At 46.3% G+C, this 17,462-nt stretch overlaps 1 protein-coding gene across 1 annotated transcript; it reads right to left on the minus strand.

Moving 5' to 3' along the window:
• Positions 1-5,722, minus strand: LOC123128243 (uncharacterized). The gene is made up of 10 exons (XM_044548198.1): positions 2,955-5,722; positions 2,680-2,757; positions 1,651-1,752; positions 1,418-1,525; positions 1,059-1,170; positions 865-942; positions 718-751; positions 564-632; positions 385-474; positions 1-282 (listed from the first exon to the last, which is right to left on the minus strand). The coding sequence occupies exons 1-9, from the start codon at positions 3,640-3,642 to the stop codon at positions 400-402; spliced, it is 1,344 nt and encodes a 447-aa protein (XP_044404133.1). The 5' UTR covers positions 3,643-5,722; the 3' UTR covers positions 1-282; positions 385-399.
• Positions 5,723-17,462: the final 11,740 nt, after the last annotated feature.

Genomic DNA, 17,462 nt, shown 5'->3' on the forward strand with positions numbered 1-17,462 from the left:
GGCCGCAACAACAATATTCATCGTTCAGGCGTGCCAGACCATCGGGCATAACTTGGCAATTCAGAGTACATCACCTCAACAACTAGCTAAACCGGCAGCTAGACACAAGCTAGTTTCCAAAAGTCAAAGTTCAACCAGCCAGACCTAGAGCTGGCACACTTGTGCACAGCACGGTTTACATACACACAACTTGATTTCGGCCCTCGAAAGAAAGAGCTCGATTTCGGTGAACAACCATACACCACAGAGACCCCAGTTACGGATCCTTCATTGCCTGATCAGCTGCATATATGGTTAAGTTTAAGACCCATTCAGAAATTTAGATCATAAAGAAAGGCGAGCGGTCAGGAAGAGGTGTGGTTCAAAGATTCGCCCCAGGATTACCTGTGTAGCTGAGGTTCACTTGGAGACTTTTATGTTAGCGAGGGCAGCAAGAGCCTCCACGATCTTGCCTTCATTGATGGACCTAGTAGCCTGTGCAAAGAAATTTGGATTTTGCAGGACTGAGTTCCTGGTAAAATATGAAATGGCATATATCCCAAATGTCAGCAAAAGACACTGACCTTGAGAGACGGTATCAGTGCATAAACCTCTTTGATGGTCTCAGGCCCAATGTTCGCTATCATGCATATCTGTTACAGGTGCAACAAACCATTTTATGTTTGAGATGAGGGAAATGAGATACAAGAAGGTGAGAGGAAAAGAAGGCTTACGAACCTCGCCATCATTAACACCATAGTCTTTAAGAGGTCTGCAGCTACGAATCAAGGAAAATAACTACAAAGTGGTTGCTTGGCGAAACAATTTAACTGCGTAACCACAATGCAATCTCTAATATTAGTTCTTAACCAAAACAAAGGATACTCCAGAATTTCTTTCACCGACTTCGCAGAGGTGAAGTGATTTCCTTCTTTTGCATATTGAAAGGCCTTGTCAAACGACCTGCCGGTGCAAAAAGAAAAGATTAAACATGGAGTCACACAAGCTAACAGACTGGAACACCACATAAACAATTATTAGCGGAACATAACAGAATTAAAACAAGAGATATTCCTTACTCGGGAATTTTTATAGTCGGATCCTCTGATAAGATAGCCATATGTCCTTGAATTTTCTGCAACATTTCTGCTGCTTCACAGTTCGATAACAATATAGAATTTGGAGGCATATCTGCAACCAATTGTTATGCAGAAATCAGCTTGCCTTTTTTACGTTTAGACAGAAGGGACGTTTGAAAATCATAATATAAGATGTGTGCCCGTTTCAAATGATGTAAAACTAACAATCTCATTATACGGAACTTCTCAAGTAAAGAGCCTACTGAAATTCCATAAACTACCGAACTTTAACTACTATTAAGGTTACTATGAAATAAGCTTCTAGAAAAATAGAGGATATTTCAATGGAAGAAACTGACCGAGCTGAAGCTTTAGTTCTGCATCAGACATTGCAGGCTTTGCATTTGATGCGGAGCCCTTCCCACCTTTCCCAGCACTAAATGCCTTCCCTCCTTTGCTACCTTCTCCTATGAGAACATAATACATGAAAGACACAGAAAGACAATCTATTGTGTAACTAGAACTTTCAGTTTTATCGGCAACTCTTGAATGGATGAATGTATAGCAAAAGTACAAAACGATGCATCCATACCATTAGAAAAGGATGAAGCCTTTCCACCAGTTTTTAGGCTATCAGATGAAGCTTTCCCATTTGACTTGGAGTGTGTGGGGGGAGCCTCTTCTTCGAAAAAATCTAAATACAGGCAGTGATATATGAGGTTCTTTTATATTTTCAACTATATATCAATACAGTACTCACATTGACTTATTCGGTTTCATTCAACTATCCGGTAAATTTTAGTGCTTATTTATGTACTGTGATCAGATATTCTGCCCTATCTAATACTGCAATAGTTACAGTGTAAGCAGCTCAATGATTACCATTTGTTATGCACAGCCATAAATTGGGGGGGAAAAAAAACAGTGTCTTGCCTTCAACTACAAACGATATGAAGTGCCCTTTCACACTCAACGTAATGGTAAATAACATCAACTATGAGCAAATAGTCAACGAATCATCTGCAAATAAAACCAAAGGGGAACCACAAACATGGTATATAATTCTCTTCCGACATTTTTTTCTGTAGTATTTGATCAATCCTATGAAGGCTGCCAAGATAAGTATTTGGGGAGCGTAGAAGGTTGCGGGAATCTTCTAGTTAAATCATTCTTTAATCTTTACTGGAACAAAAAGTATCATTTAAAGTTTTCAAACAGAAAAGTTTACTACCTTCTTGCTAAAGATGCCCTAAGCCCTAGGGTAGCAGGGTACAACCGTACAAATGGAATTTTCTTGACAGTGATAAATAAAACACAATGATCATATCACACAGATAGCTTGTAACGTGCTAGCAGACACAAGTGATATTCTTTAATTCTTATAACAAAAGCAAATACCAAAGGATTTTCTCATGGAGCAGAGCTGTGATAAGTGTAGTAAAACTAGATTTAAGTAGAACAGCGGTGTGAACACATGTGACTTGGCATGCCCAGACCAAGTAGCCAGACATAAAACATATCATAAGAAGGATAATGTGAGTTGAAAATAAAAAGGATTTAGTCCAATAAATAAACTGTTGCCTGGAAAATGTTTAATGACGAGATTGGGCAATATTATTACCATCAGAATCAGAATCAGAATCAGAATCAGAAAGGTGAATAACATCATTAGAATTGTTCTGCCTTCCGTTCGGTGCTCCTGCAAGAATAAAACAGGTAGGAAATCTGTCAAACTCTAAACTTGCCTTCGAAAGCTCAACTTCTCAAAAAACACAGCATTCATTTTGATGAAGCTGTAAAATCATCAATCATCATATAGCAGGATCACACAACTGAACAAAAAAAACATACCATAAAAGCCTTAGATTAAAAAACTTCCCTGTCAGACATAAATACCTTTATTCTGTTCAGGTTTGGCACCTGCAACGGTGCGGGGGTTGTCGCTCCGGTTTGGCATGGCAAAGGATATTACTGGGCGGGGCATGGAATGTCGAATATCCTGCGCGTTCTGATGGTAGCGGCCGTGCGAGACGGCGCTGGGGTTGGCGCTCAGGTTCAGGTTTGTGTTTGGGTTAAGTGTGTGGATGGAGTTGCCTGAGCTGGCCATGGGAGATTGGCGATCCTGCAGGCGGCCCAAGGCGGCTCTGAGGTTAACATTCAGGTTCAGGTCTCGCCTGTAGGAGTTGAGGTATCGGAGATCCTGCGTGTAGTGAAGGTAGCTGCCGGGCAAGGCGGCGCTAGGGTTTGCATTTAGATCTGGAATGGAGAAGGAGCGGTACATGGGGAAGGAGATGGCTGGGCGGTGCATGGGGAAGGAGATCGTTGGGCGGTGCATGGGGAAGGACATGGGTGGGCGGGGCATAGGGGGATGAAGATCCTGCGTGTGGTGGAGGTAGGGGCCGCCGTGAAAGGGAGAGGTGGCCGAGGGGTGGGAGTAAGGGCCGAACGGCGGCGGCGGGCCGACGGCGGCAGGGAACGTGGGCGCAGCGGTAGGAGGCGAACCGAAGAGAATACCCATGTCGAAGGGAGGATCGGGGTTGTTAGTGTTCGGATTAGGGTTAAGGTTTCTGGCAGGAGGCGCCATGGGAGGCGGCGGCGGAGTAGATCTGGAGAAGAGGGGAAGAGGAGGAAAGTTGGAGGTGGGATGAACCGGAAATGGAGGTCAATAACTCAATATATAGGCGGTGGTTGTTTTGTTGCTGTCGTGCCCCGCAATTTCACTTTATTTGCGCCCCGCAATTTCACTTTATTTTGACTTAAGCCTCTCAGTTCCAAACAAGTTGCGGTAGGCTAGAGTTGAAACCGATAAGATCTCGAAACCAAGTCATGGTTCTGCCACATGGATAGCTAACTTCCACGCACCCATGCCCATGGCTAGTTCTTTGGTGATAGTGCTGCTAAATATTGCTATTTTAAATTAATTCCAAAAACACCCAGTACAATATGCAGACTTCATACATGTACATCACTCCATTCCACGCATTTCAACAAGACAACAAGGTTGTGGTGTGTGTTACTAAGATGCTGCGAAATAGATAACCTATTACTTCAAATAAGCAAGGGATAAATCATCATGTTCTCCAAAGTAGTATATTCTTGAGAGAAAATTTACGGCATGTCGTAAGCCGTTCTAACACAGGTACGAAAAAACGCTAACTATCACAGAACCACGAGCATATCACACATGTGATATTTCAGAATAGGCATATACCTCAGTTTCTAGTTTAGTTCTACATTTGATACAAGGATTTTCCTTCACCAAAATAGTGAAGGTTGGATTAACTAAGGGGCTGCTTGGTTCCCAGCCACACTTTGCCACATATCAAGTTAGGCAAGTTTGACCAGGTTAGGTGTGTGTTTGGTTCTAGCCACACCTAAGGCAAGATTCTTTTATTCACTATAAGTCCACATGTCATACACACAAAAAGTGTGGCAAAATTCCCCTGGGCAATCCAAAGTGAGGCTAAGAATTTGAGCACCTAAGCTAAGGCAATTAGTTACCAACCAAACATGCCCTACATTAACAGCCGGCCTTCCTCTGCAGAGCAGAAAAAAAAAGGACAACACACCAAGATGCTCAAGCATGGAATTTAAATATACAGACCAAGCTTATGTGCTTAACTGCACCAAAATCAACAAAAATTCTTCCAAGGAACGCATGCAAGACATATCCACGGATATTCGCTCTCTTGTTGAAGGGAAGGACCATTCGTTAGACTAAAACCCTTAGGAATCGCTAAATTTAGCAATGCACTTGTGCATAAACACAAATAATCCATTTAGTGTTACCTTATTCACAGGCAAGCAGACCCAAAACCTATTAGGCTGCTAGTGATTCGACAATGCCCAGCAGCGTTTAATGCATCGTCATTTTGAGCAAGCTGTGTCACGGTCAACTCAATTATCTACTTTTCCAGCTTTCCTTGAGACACCAAATTATAAGAACCCACCCACATATGAGTGACACAACCAGTAGCAAAGTTGTTAAGATTTAATTTGGTAACAAATATTAGCCAGATGTATTTCTATAAGCACACATAACAGATAATCCAATCCAATTCTACGATCCAAAGGGCATTGTCAGGAAAAAAAATCTTAAGGACTGGAACCCTTCTCAAAAGTCATACAGTCGAAAGAGGCCCTGAACAAACAGCTCTGTTTTGTCGTGGATATATCACACCCATAACAAAATCCAACCAAAACCACATGATAAACAACCAAATCATAATCCCTCGCACCGATCAAGTTGGATCTAAACCATCTCCAATAGCCAAAATTCATATCCTATCGATGCCCACCCGCCAGGGCACCAGTACCGTGACAACAAAACCCTCGGCGTTCTGTAAACCCTAATCCTTGGCCATTGGCATCGGATCCTACTCGATAGACGCGAAGATCCCCGCATCCACCGGGTTTTATCCGGTGAATGTCGCGTTGGTCGAGGATTGAGACGACATCGACGCAAAAAAAAATACAGGGAAAGGGGGGATAAAACGAAGGGTAGGACCCTTTCCCTCCCCTGTTCGCCATTGCGGAGGAGAAGGCGGTGGTGATCAGGAGGCGCCTGCCGGAGTCGGTCGCGTCGCTCTCCGCACCGACGCCGCACGCGCCCCGCAGCTCACTGCTCGCTGTCGCTGGCGAGGAGACGGAGAGTGAGAGTACGGCCTGCCTCTGCCCGGATGTATTGACGAATTTATAAAGTTGGGCTGGGGAGTTATGTTTTTTAGCAAAGTTGGGCTGGGGAGTTTTTTTTTTTTGATAAAGTTGGCCTGGGGAGTGATAGAGAGAGGCTCTGCAGTCGGGCCTGGGCTCGGGTGGACTATGGGCTCATGAGTCAATGTTCTGCAGTCCGGACGAGGGCCAATTTCAACAAAATACAATTGTCTCAAAAAAAAAAATACAACCATGCTCGGATACATGATGATGCAAGCGCCACCGACTGGTGCCCAACCGGAGGATCCGCAGCGCCTCGTCAAGAGACCCATTCCCTCTCATAAGCTCACAGCCTCACAGGTGCGGTAATTTTCAACAAATTGCTCCGTCAAAACCATACAAAAAACACCACGACAACAAGGGAAGAAAAGGTGCATAGGGGCCATGGACTTGCCGGAAGCTGGGGGCGCACCGAAGTTAGGGCAGGAGTGCGACTTGGGGCTGCGTGATCGGTCGTCGGCTTAGGGGATCTCTCTTATTGAAGCATTCTATGGACAGAAGAGAGAGCATGAGAGTATCTACAATCACAAGTACCAAATTCTATCTGTGTCTGGGCGTGTCTGCAGACAATGATTGATCAGCATGCAAAAAATCGATTTCGCAACTGTATATCTCATTTTCAAATTATCAAATCCATACAATTACATGGCATGTAAATTTAATCTAAATTTTCGTCGGTAATCGTTGACGATGACATGTACATAGGGTAGGGTCATATGTCTGTCCTAGACGCCCTACCCAAGGACGCTGCCCTAGAGTCAAGAACATTCAAAGGACAACATAAGATATCGACTGAAATCACCTTGGAATGCAATCCACTCGACCATTTATCTCACTCAGATACCCCAATTCCATTCGACCAAGATAGAGTCACTCGACCGTACGGAAAATCACTCGGAGTACAGAAGATCTAAAACCATCTCTAGATGGCAACGGTCAGACGTTCACTCCCTAGTCTTAAAGGTCATTAATAGTCATTATAGCGGGCGTTACCAGTAATGTCTCTGTCTTAACCTACATTAAACCTTGTGTAACTGAGGCATGTGAAGGGGTGGCGCACTCTATATAAGCCACCCTCCCCTCTGGCACAAGGGTTCGCACCCCCTGTAACTTTCACACACAGTCCAGTCGACCAAGCCTCCAGACACCGAGACGTAGGGCTATTATTTCTTCTAAGAAGGGTCTGAACTCGTAAATCTTGCGTGCACAACCTTGCCGTAGCTAGGGCCTTGCCTCCTCCTATGTACCCCCTATTCTTACTACCAGACTTGCTCCCACGACAGTTGGCGCCCACCGTGGGGCCGGCGTCTTAGCGACTTCCGGTGAGATTGCAGTTTTTTCCGATTTTCATCAACATGGTTTCCGGCGATGGTTTGGCTTTGGGCCGCAAGATCCGTCTCAGCGCGCTCATTTTCGTCGCCGACGACTCCGCCTGGATCCAAGACCCCTCGACGTTGAGGCCCTTCCCGTCCGCGGGGCGGCGCACTTCCGAGCGAGTGCTTGCGGCGTCCTATTGCGGCAGCCATCGACCCAGTATCAATCGGCTCCCGTGTCATCCACTTTCTGCGATGTACGCCACCGCAAGCGATCCAGTCGGTCGTGGCTTCAGCGGTGGGTGAAGCATGCGGTGACTCGACAGACAACCACCCCTCAAGTTGCGGCAATCGAGCCCGACGAATCTCTCTACGGACCATTCGATTGGTTCCGCAGAGACTCTTTCCGAGTGCAGAAGCAGCGACCCTGCAGCGAAGTCCTCATGGTCGACACGCCGCGCAGCCCACCTGGGTTCCGTCGCGGTGGTGGTGGCGATGGCGACGGCGGCCCGTCGCATGGTCACGACGAATATCATCCTGAAGCCCTCACTTTGGAGCAGAGGGACGAGCTGCATCGTCGCAACATGGAAGCGCTCCACACCCCCATCGTTGGCGAGACCTCCGAGGCTCGGGCCTTGGAGGTTGCACGTCTGGCCACCTTGGCTGAGCGTGCACGACTGGAGAATCTCCAACATTCACTCGACGAGCGCGCCCGTCGGCAGATCCCCGAATCCAGTCGATGGCCTCTACAATTGTTTCCGCCTGAACCTCGGGTATACCGTACTCCAGTCCAGAATCTTTCAGCCGCAGCATGAATAGTAGAGTCAATTCAGTCGTCTCATTTAGAAGCTGGTAGAGGGCTGCTGCAGATCCGCGCGCTGCTCCGAGCGGCGGGTGAACAAAACTCAGCTGTTTCTCAGTCGCGCAACAGGATCCATAGTAGATCTGTGGTCGTGGACACAGTTCAGTCGGCACACAGCCCAAGATCGCCCCCGTGGCGTGACAATCATGGGCATCGCTAGGATCAGTACCTGCATCGAGGCCACGGACAATATGATCACTGGTACGCCCGCGATGACCACCGTAGAGTGCCTACACCCCCTCTGAGGGGCGGGTCGTACGCACCCCGGCGATATGATGACAGGCGCCCGTATGGTGATGAGAGGATCCGCAGCGCCTCATCAAGAGACCCATTCCCTCCTCCACTCCCTCTTATAAGCACGCTAATTTTCAACAAATTGCTCCATCAAAACCACACAAAAAAACACCACGGCAACGAGGAAAAAATGATGTGTGCATAGGGGCCAGGAAGAGTAGGGCATGGGAGCCAAAGTTAGGGCAGGAGTGCAACTTGGGGTTGCACGATCGGTCGCCGGCTTAGGGGATCTCTCTTATTGAAGCAATCTAGGGAGAGAAGAGAGAGCATGAGAGTATCTACGATCACAGGTATAAAAAACATATCCACGTCTGGGCGTGTCCGCGGACAATGACTGATCAACACGCAAAAATTCAATTTCACAACTGTATACCTCATTTTCAAATTATCAAATCCATACAATTACATGCCACGTAAAATTAATCTACATTTTCGCCGGTAAACATCCTTGTTGTTCCGACCGTGTCCATGTACAGCGGCCGGCTTAACCCCTCGAAGTGAAGGCGCAGTTGCCGGCGAGGTAATGTAGGACATGTGACACGGACCGGCTCACGGGACTCGATGCGCCTTCATCTCCCATGCCCTATTCTTCCTCGTCGGAGTCCACAACTTGTTCGTTGCAACTGGGCATGAGGTCGATGATGGATGTGGCGAGCGGTCGGGCCGGACGGCATGCGGCTCCGCCTTCGCTGCCTGGGCAGCGAGAGCTTCCGTGGCCATCCGCTCTTGGTGCCTTGCACCTTGTGTCTGCAGCGTGCTTGCCATACACCATGCTGGCGTTGACCTCTGGCTCGGAGCCCACCCCCGCGGGGACGGCGCGCCACCGAATGGGTTGCACTGTCATCCCGGGGTTCAACTGCCAGACGGCCTGCATTGTGTTCGGCAAGGCAGGGGTACAACGCCTCCCACCACGAGCCTCGGGTAGATCCAGTCGCATTCACGCGAACACAATGGGTTCCTAGCGATACGAGTCCGTCCGCGATCGGGCGCACTCCTCCCGGGAGCGATGGAGAGCCACACGGACTGCCATCTCCTCCTCGGGACTGTAAGGGACAAGGTCCCAGTCGTCGGATCCAGACATCCTGGAGTTAGATTCGCTGCCTGCCACGCTAGAAACAAACGGATTTCGACGAAGGAGAGCTTGGGGGGAGGGGAGTGAAGTGGAGTGTGGCTAGGGTTTCTTCTAGAGTGCGGATATGGTTGAATATATGTGGGTCGGGTGGGCCATTGTAGGCTAGATCCAACATGGCAGGCGCGCCCTGGCACATCCGGGCCTCCCTATCTCCGCCCCACATATGAATATGGCAGTTGTCGGTCAGTTCGGACATTTTGATTGCTTTCAGGCGTCAGGTTGGATAGCAATTCCGCGCCCAAACAGTGATCGAGCAGGCCATCTCAGCGTCTAAGAAGGATGGGGAGCGTCTGGTTGTAGATGATAGGATAAGAAAATTAAATTGAAAAATATTAAAACTGGGTGACCTACGAGACTTCTCAGTGTTTAGACAACATCATCCGCCTGATCTACAAACTAACGGGTCTAGTCAACTAGCCGGGCAACTTACAATGCGCACATGCTAATTTCACCGCTCGATCGTGTGTCAACTGGGCCTACGTAGCTAGGAAACTCCTCCACAACCCCACCTGGGCCAACTCTGGTTCAACTATGTTCCCATTCATCGGATTGAAAACATACGACCAGATTGGCATTCTAGACATCAGGGTATCTTCAACGGCAACTCACAAAAATCCTTTCGCATTCGTCTGCGGTCACGGATGCGGGAGGACGCCATCCAACGCTAGCCGGATACGTTTTCACAGTAGCTCAAACTAACCGGACGAAATTCGATCAAACACGGCCAGACTTTATATAAACATGACGAATTTCATTACATTTTACTTAAATTCGATCAAACACGGCTCACGGGACTCAAGGCGTCGCCATCTCTCATGCCCTACTCTTCCTCGTTGAAGTGTGCAGCCTGTACGTTGTTAGTGGACGAGAGGTCTACGATGGACGTGATGCTCGGGATATCATGTGCGTTCGCTGCTGCGTGGGGATCTGGGCCAAGCCTTTATATGGAATACATATGTGTCAGGCCTTGTTTGTGGGCCAGGTTTGGGGCGTAGGCATAGTGGTTTCTGGACGGCCATCTCACACTGACGGGCTGAGTCGTGGCCTAGTTCGCGTCTTTCCGTCTGATCCGTGGCTCGGATAAGTCGCTTTCTGTCAGAGCGAGTCAGCCTCGAATGATGCAGGTCAAGAGTCTTCTTCCCCAATGCGATAACTCGCAAGGGAGAGGCCGAGGGAGTTTGAGAACAGGCGACGGATGCGCAATGGAGTTCCTCATGCAGAGGTATGTCGACCGAGAAATTTGTTTTTTTTTGTTCACCCTAGCTCACGATTTGAAGGCTGGAGCTCAGGTGGCTGAGGTCTATTCGCTTTATCTAACAGATCGACTCTGATTGAAGAGCTCGGGGAGAGAATGGTCCCGGAAGATACGCCGACGGATGGTACCACGCGGACGTTGGTGGAGGTGGCACCGCCGGAGGGCACAGGTGTGAGCGACGAAGGGTTGATCTGAGGCGCATCTGGACACTGGCAAGGAGCAAAGATGGTCGAATCTGCAGCGCGGCTCAAGCGGCAGCAGGTTGATCACGGGTGCTGGTAGACAATTAGTACCGGTTGGTAACACCAACCGGTACTAAATGTTTGGGGGGGTTTTGGTTTTACTTTTTATTTTTCCATTAATTTTGTGTTCCATTTAATTCTTTTTTGTTTGCTGGTATTTTATGATACTACGTATTGTACACGTTATGCATATATATAAATAGATTTTCTCGTAGAACCGATCATATATAATTTATATCATCGAATGTCTCACAACCACCATTAATTATTCACACATACACATGTGTGTGTATACACAATTTCTCCTACATGTTGCCTTGGTGTCTTCAGAGATGACAAGTGGTTCATGGGGCTGTACGGGTAATAGTATTCTCCTTTGGGATCTATGACCTGGTCGAGCAAAAATCCCGCTATTTCATCTTGAAGTGCTAGTATGCGCTCCGTTTATAGGAGCTTCTCCCGCACCTCTTTGAACTATTAAGAAGGAGATCAATATGCATGTGTATTAGTTGTATGACTAGATATCGGTAATGATGTAAATATTGTGAATAGTGTACTGGCAAACGTACCCATTCCTGTCTATCAGATTTGCTCCTTTTGGACGCCATCATGCGAATGTTCTCGCAAACGTAGTATGCACACAGATCAGTCCCCGTAGCCTGCTTCAAGGCCTTTACGAGAATGGAATTTAATCAGATAATAATTAATCAAGCATGATAATTAAGTAATGGTATTGAAACAAGAATTAAAGAGATGGTAAGCTAGCTAGTAATACTTAATTACTTACCTTGGATCGAAACCAAAACAACTTTTGTCGCCATTTGCCTGGAGTCACCTTGATGAAATTTTCCCAAGCCCTGCCCGCCAACAAAGAAAATGAATAAAGGGGTTATTAAATAGTTCATATCAGAAAATGACGAACTAATTAAATAGGCCGAGATATAATTAATAATGATTGAAATTACCTGCCGACTATCCCCTTCACGATGACAAAGTCACTTTGTTCCTTAAGTAGTGAGTCCAGTACTTCAACTGTTCCTTTATCAACTTTAATGACTAACAAGATCCAGTGGTAACTGCATGCGCATATATTTGCATGTCTTAGTTAAGCGGGCATGTGCACAACACTAATCAACTAGCCTAAACTGTTGGAAATATTCCCTAGAGGCAATAATAAATTAATTATTATTATATTTCCTTGTTCATGATAATCGTTTATTATCCATGCTAGAATTGTATTGATAGGAAACTCAAATACATGTGTGGATACATAGACAACACCATGTCCCTAGTAAGCCTCTAGTTGACTAGCTCGTTGATCAATAGATGTTTACGGTTTCCTGACCATGGACATTGGATGTCATTGATAACGGGATCACATCATTAGGAGAATGATGTGATGGACAAAGACCCAATCCTAAGCCTAGCACAAGATCATGTAGTTCGTATGCTAAAGCTTTTCTAATGTCAAGTATCATTTCCTTAGACCATGAGATTGTGCAACTCCCGGATACCGTAGGAGTGCTTTGGGTGTGCCAAACGTCACAACGTAACTGGGTGGCTATAAAGGTACACTACAGGTATCTCCGAAAGTGTCTGTTGGGTTGGCACGAATCGAGACTGGGATTTGTCACTCCGTGTAAACGGAGAGGTATCTCTGGGCCCACTCGGTAGGACATCATCATAATGTGCACAATGTGATCAAGGAGTTGATCACGGGATGATGTGTTACGGAACGAGTAAAGAGACTTGCCGGTAACGAGATTGAACAAGGTATCGGGATACCGACGATCGAATCTCGGGCAAGTATCGTACCGCTAGACAAAGGGAATTGTATACGGGATTGATTAAGTCCTTGACATCGTGGTTCATCCGATGAGATCATCGTGGAACATGTGGGAGCCAACATGGGTATCCAGATCCCGCTGTTGGTTATTGACCGGAGAGTCATCTCGGTCATGTCTGCATGTCTCCCGAACCCGTAGGGTCTACACACTTAAGGTTCGGTGACGCTAGGGTTATAGAGATATTAGTATGCGGTAACCCGAAAGTTGTTCGGAGTCCCGGATGAGATCCCGGACGTCACGAGGAGTTCCGGAATGGTCCGGAGGTAAAGAATTATATATAGGAAGTGCTATTTCGGCCATCGGGACAAGTTTCGGGGTCACCGGTATTGTACCGGGACCACCGGAAGGGTCCCGGGGGTCCACCGGGTGGGGCCACCTGCCCCGGGGGCCACATGGGCTGTAGGGGGTGCGCCTTAGCCTATATGGGCCAAGGGCACCAGCCCCAAGAGGCCCATGCGCCAAGAGAAGAGGGAAAGGAAGAGTCCTAAAGGGGGAAGGCACCTCCTAGGTGCCTTGGGGAGGAGGGACTCCTCCCTGGCCGCACCCTTCCTTGGAGGAAGGGCCAAGGCTGCGCCCCCCCTCTCCCTTGGCCCTATATATAGTGGGGGAAGGGAGGGCAGCAACACCTAAGCCCTGGCGCCTCCCTCTCCCTCCCATGACACATCTCCCTCCTCCCGCAGCGCTTGGCGAAGCCCTGTTGGAATCCCGCTACTTCCACCACCACGCCGTCGTGCTGCTGGATCTCCATCAACCTCTCCTCCCCCTTGCTGGATCAAGAAGGAGGAGACGTCGCTGCTCCGTACGTGTGTTGAACGCGGAGGTGCCGTCCGTTCGGCGCTAGGATCATCGGTGATTTGGATCACGACGAGTACGACTCCATCAACCCCGTTCTCTTGAACGCTTCCGCGCGCGATCTACAAGGGTATGTAGATCCACTCCTCCCTCGTTGCTAGATGACTCCATAGATAGATCTTGGTGACACGTAGGAAAATTTTGAATTTATGCTACGTTCCCCAACAGTGGCATCATGAGCTAGGTCTATGCGTAGTTTCTATGCACGAGTAGAACACAAAGTAGTTGTGGGCGTTGATTTTGTTCAATATGCTTACCGTTACTAGTCCAATCTTGATTCGGTGGCATTGTGGGATGAAGCGGCCCGGACCGACCTTACACGTACTCTTACGTGAGACTGGTTCCACCGACTGACATGCACTAGTTGCATAAGGTGGCTAGCGGGTGTCTGTCTCTCCCACTTTAGTCGGATCGGATTCGATGAAAAGGGTCCTTATGAAGGGTAAATAGCAATTGGCATATCACGTTGTGGTTTTTGCGTAGGTAAGAAACGTTCTTGCTAGAAACCCATAGCAGCCACGTAAAACATGCAAACAACAATTAGAGGACGTCTAACTTGTTTTTGCAGGGTATGCTATGTGATGTGATATGGCCAAAAGGATGTGATGAATGATATATGTGATGTATGAGATTGATCATGTTCTTGTAATAGGAATCACGACTTGCATGTCGATGAGTATGACAACCGGCAGGAGCCATAGGAGTTGTCTTAATTTATTTATGACCTGCGTGTCAACATAAACGTCATGTAATTACTTTACTTTATTGCTAACCGTTAGCTGTAGTAGTAGAAGTAATAGTTGGCGAGACAACTTCATGAAGACACGATGATGGAGATCATGATGATGGAGATCATGGTGTCATGCCGGTGACGATGATGATCATGGAGCCCCGAAGATGGAGATCAAAAGGAGCAATATGATATTGGCCATATCATGTCACTATTTGATTGCATGTGATGTTTATCATGTTTATACATCTTATTTGCTTAGAACGACGGTAGTAAATAAGATGATCCCTCATTAAAATTTCAAGAAAGTGTTCCCCCTAACTGTGCACCGTTGCGAAAGTTCGTCGTTTCGAAGCACCACGTGATGATCGGGTGTGATAGATTCTTACGTTCGAATACAACGGGTGTTGACGAGCCTAGCATGTACAGACATGGCCTCGGAACACATGCGAAACACTTAGGTTAACTTGACGAGCCTAGCATGTACAGACATGGCCTCGGAACACAAGAGACCGAAAGGTCGAGCATGAGTCGTATAGAAGATACGATCAACATGAAGATGTTCACCGATGATGACTAGTCCGTCTCACGTGATGATCGGACACGGCCTAGTTGACTCGGATCATGTAATCACTTGGATGACTAGAGGGATGTCTATCTGAGTGGGAGTTCATAAGATGAACTTAATTATCCTGAACATAGTCAAAAGGTCTTCGCAAATTATGTCGTAGCTCGCGCTTCAGTTCTACTGTTTAGATATGTTCCTAGAGAAAATTTAGTTGAAAGTTGATAGTAGTAATTATGCGGACTAGGTCCGTAAACTGAGGATTGTCCTCATTGCTTCATAGAAGGCTTATGTCCTTAATGCACCGCTCAGTGTGCTGAACCTCGAACGTTGTCTATGGATGTTGCGAACATCTGACATACACATTTTGATAACTACGTGATAGTTCAGTTAAACGGTTTAGAGTTGAGGCACCGAAGACGTTTTGAAACGTCGCGAAACATATGAGATGTTTCGAGGGCTGAAATTGGGATTTCAGGCTCGTGCCCACGTCAAGAGGTATAAGACCTCCGACGATTTTCTTAGCCTGCAAACTAAGGGAGAAAAGCTCAATTGTTGAGCTTGTGCTCAGATTGTCTGAGTACAACAATCATTTGAATCGAGTGGGAGTTGATCTTCCAGATGAGATAGTGATGTTTCTCCGAAGTCATTACCACCAAGCTGCTAGAGCTTCGTGATGAACTATAATATATCAGGGACATATATGATGATCCTTGAGATATTCGCGATGTTTGACACCACAAAAGTAGAAATCAAGAAGGAGCATCAATTGTTGATGGTTGGTGAAACCACTAGTTTCAAGAAGGGCAAGGGCAAGAAGGGATACTTCATGAAACGGCAAATCAGCTGCTGCTCTAGTGAAGAAACCCAAGGTTGAACCCAAACCCGAGACTAAGTGCTTCTGTAATAAGGGGAACAGCCACTGGAGCAGAATTACCCTAGATACTTGGTAGATGAGAAGGCTGGCAAGGTCGATAGAAGTATATTGGATATACATTGTGTTAATGTGTACTTTACTAGTACTCCTAGTAGCACCAGGGTATTAGATACCGGTTCGGTTGCTAAGTGTTAGTAACTCGAAATAAAAGCTACGGAATAAACGGAGACTAGCTAAAGGTGAGCTGACGATATGTGTTGGAAGTGTTTCCAAGGTTGATATGATCAAGCATCGCACGCTCCCTCTACCATCGAGATTGGTATTAAAACCTAAATAATTGTTATTTGGTGTTTGCGTTGAGCATAGACATGATTGGATTATGTCTATCGCGATACGGTTATTCATTTAAGGAGAATAATGGTTACTCTGTTTATTTGAATAATACCTTCAATGGTCTTACACCTAAAATGAATGGTTTATTGAATCTCGATCGTAGTGATACACATGTTCATGCCAAAAGATATAGATAGTAATGATAGTACCACCTACTTGTGGCACTGCCACTTAAGTCATATCGGTATAAAACGCATGAAGAAGCTCCATGTTGATGGATCTTTGGACTCACTCATTTTTGAAAGGATTGAGACATGCGAACCATGTTTTTGGTAGATATGCATGAAGAAACTCTATACAAATGGATCGTTTGGACTCACTTGATTTTGAATCACTTGAGACATGCAAATCATACCACATGGGCAAGATGACTGAAAGCCTCGTTTTCAGTAAAATGGAACTAGAAAGCAACTTGTTGGAAGTAATACATTTTGATGTGTGCAGTCCAATGAGTGCTGAGGCGTGTAGTGGATATCGTTATGTTCTTACTTCACAGATGATTTGAGTAGATGTTGAGTATATTTACTTGATGAATCACGAGTCTGAATTATTGAAAGGTTCAAGTAATTTCAGGGTGAAGTTGAAAGATCGTCGTGACAAGAGGATAAAATATCTATGATATGATCATAGAGATGAATATCTGAATTACGAGTTTGGCACAGAATTAAGACATTGTGGAAATTGTTTCACAACTAATACAGCCTGGAACACCATAGTGTGATGGTGTGTCCGAACATCATAACTGCACCCTATTGGATATGATGCATACCATGATGTCTCTTATCGAATTACCACAATAGTTTATGGGTTAGGCATTAGAGACAACCACATTCACTTTAAAAGGGGCACCACGTAATTCCGATGAGATGACACCGTATGAACTATGGTTTAGAGAAACCTAAGCTGTCATTTCTTAAAAGTTTGGGGCTGCGACGCTTATGTGAAAAAGTTTCAGGCTGATAAGCTCGAACCCAAAGCGGATAAATGCATCTTCATAGGACACCCAAAACAGTTGGGTATACCTCCTGTCTCAGATCCGAAAGCAATAAGGGATTGTTTCTAGAATCGGGTCCTTTCTCGAGGAAAAGTTTCTCTCGAAAGAATTGAGTGGGAGGATGGTGGAGACTTGATGAGGTTATTGAACCGTCTCTTCAACTAGTGTGTGGCAGGGCACAGGAAGTTGTTCCTGTGGCACCTACACCAATTGAAGTGGAAGCTTATGATAGTGATCATGAAACTTCAGATCAAGTCACTACCAAACCTCGTGGGATGACAAGGATGCGTACTACTTCAGAGTGGTACGTAATCCTGTCTTGGAAGTCATGTTGC

Source organism: Triticum aestivum, chromosome 6A (assembly GCF_018294505.1).
Source record: "Triticum aestivum cultivar Chinese Spring chromosome 6A, IWGSC CS RefSeq v2.1, whole genome shotgun sequence".
NCBI lineage: Eukaryota > Viridiplantae > Streptophyta > Magnoliopsida > Poales > Poaceae > Triticum > Triticum aestivum.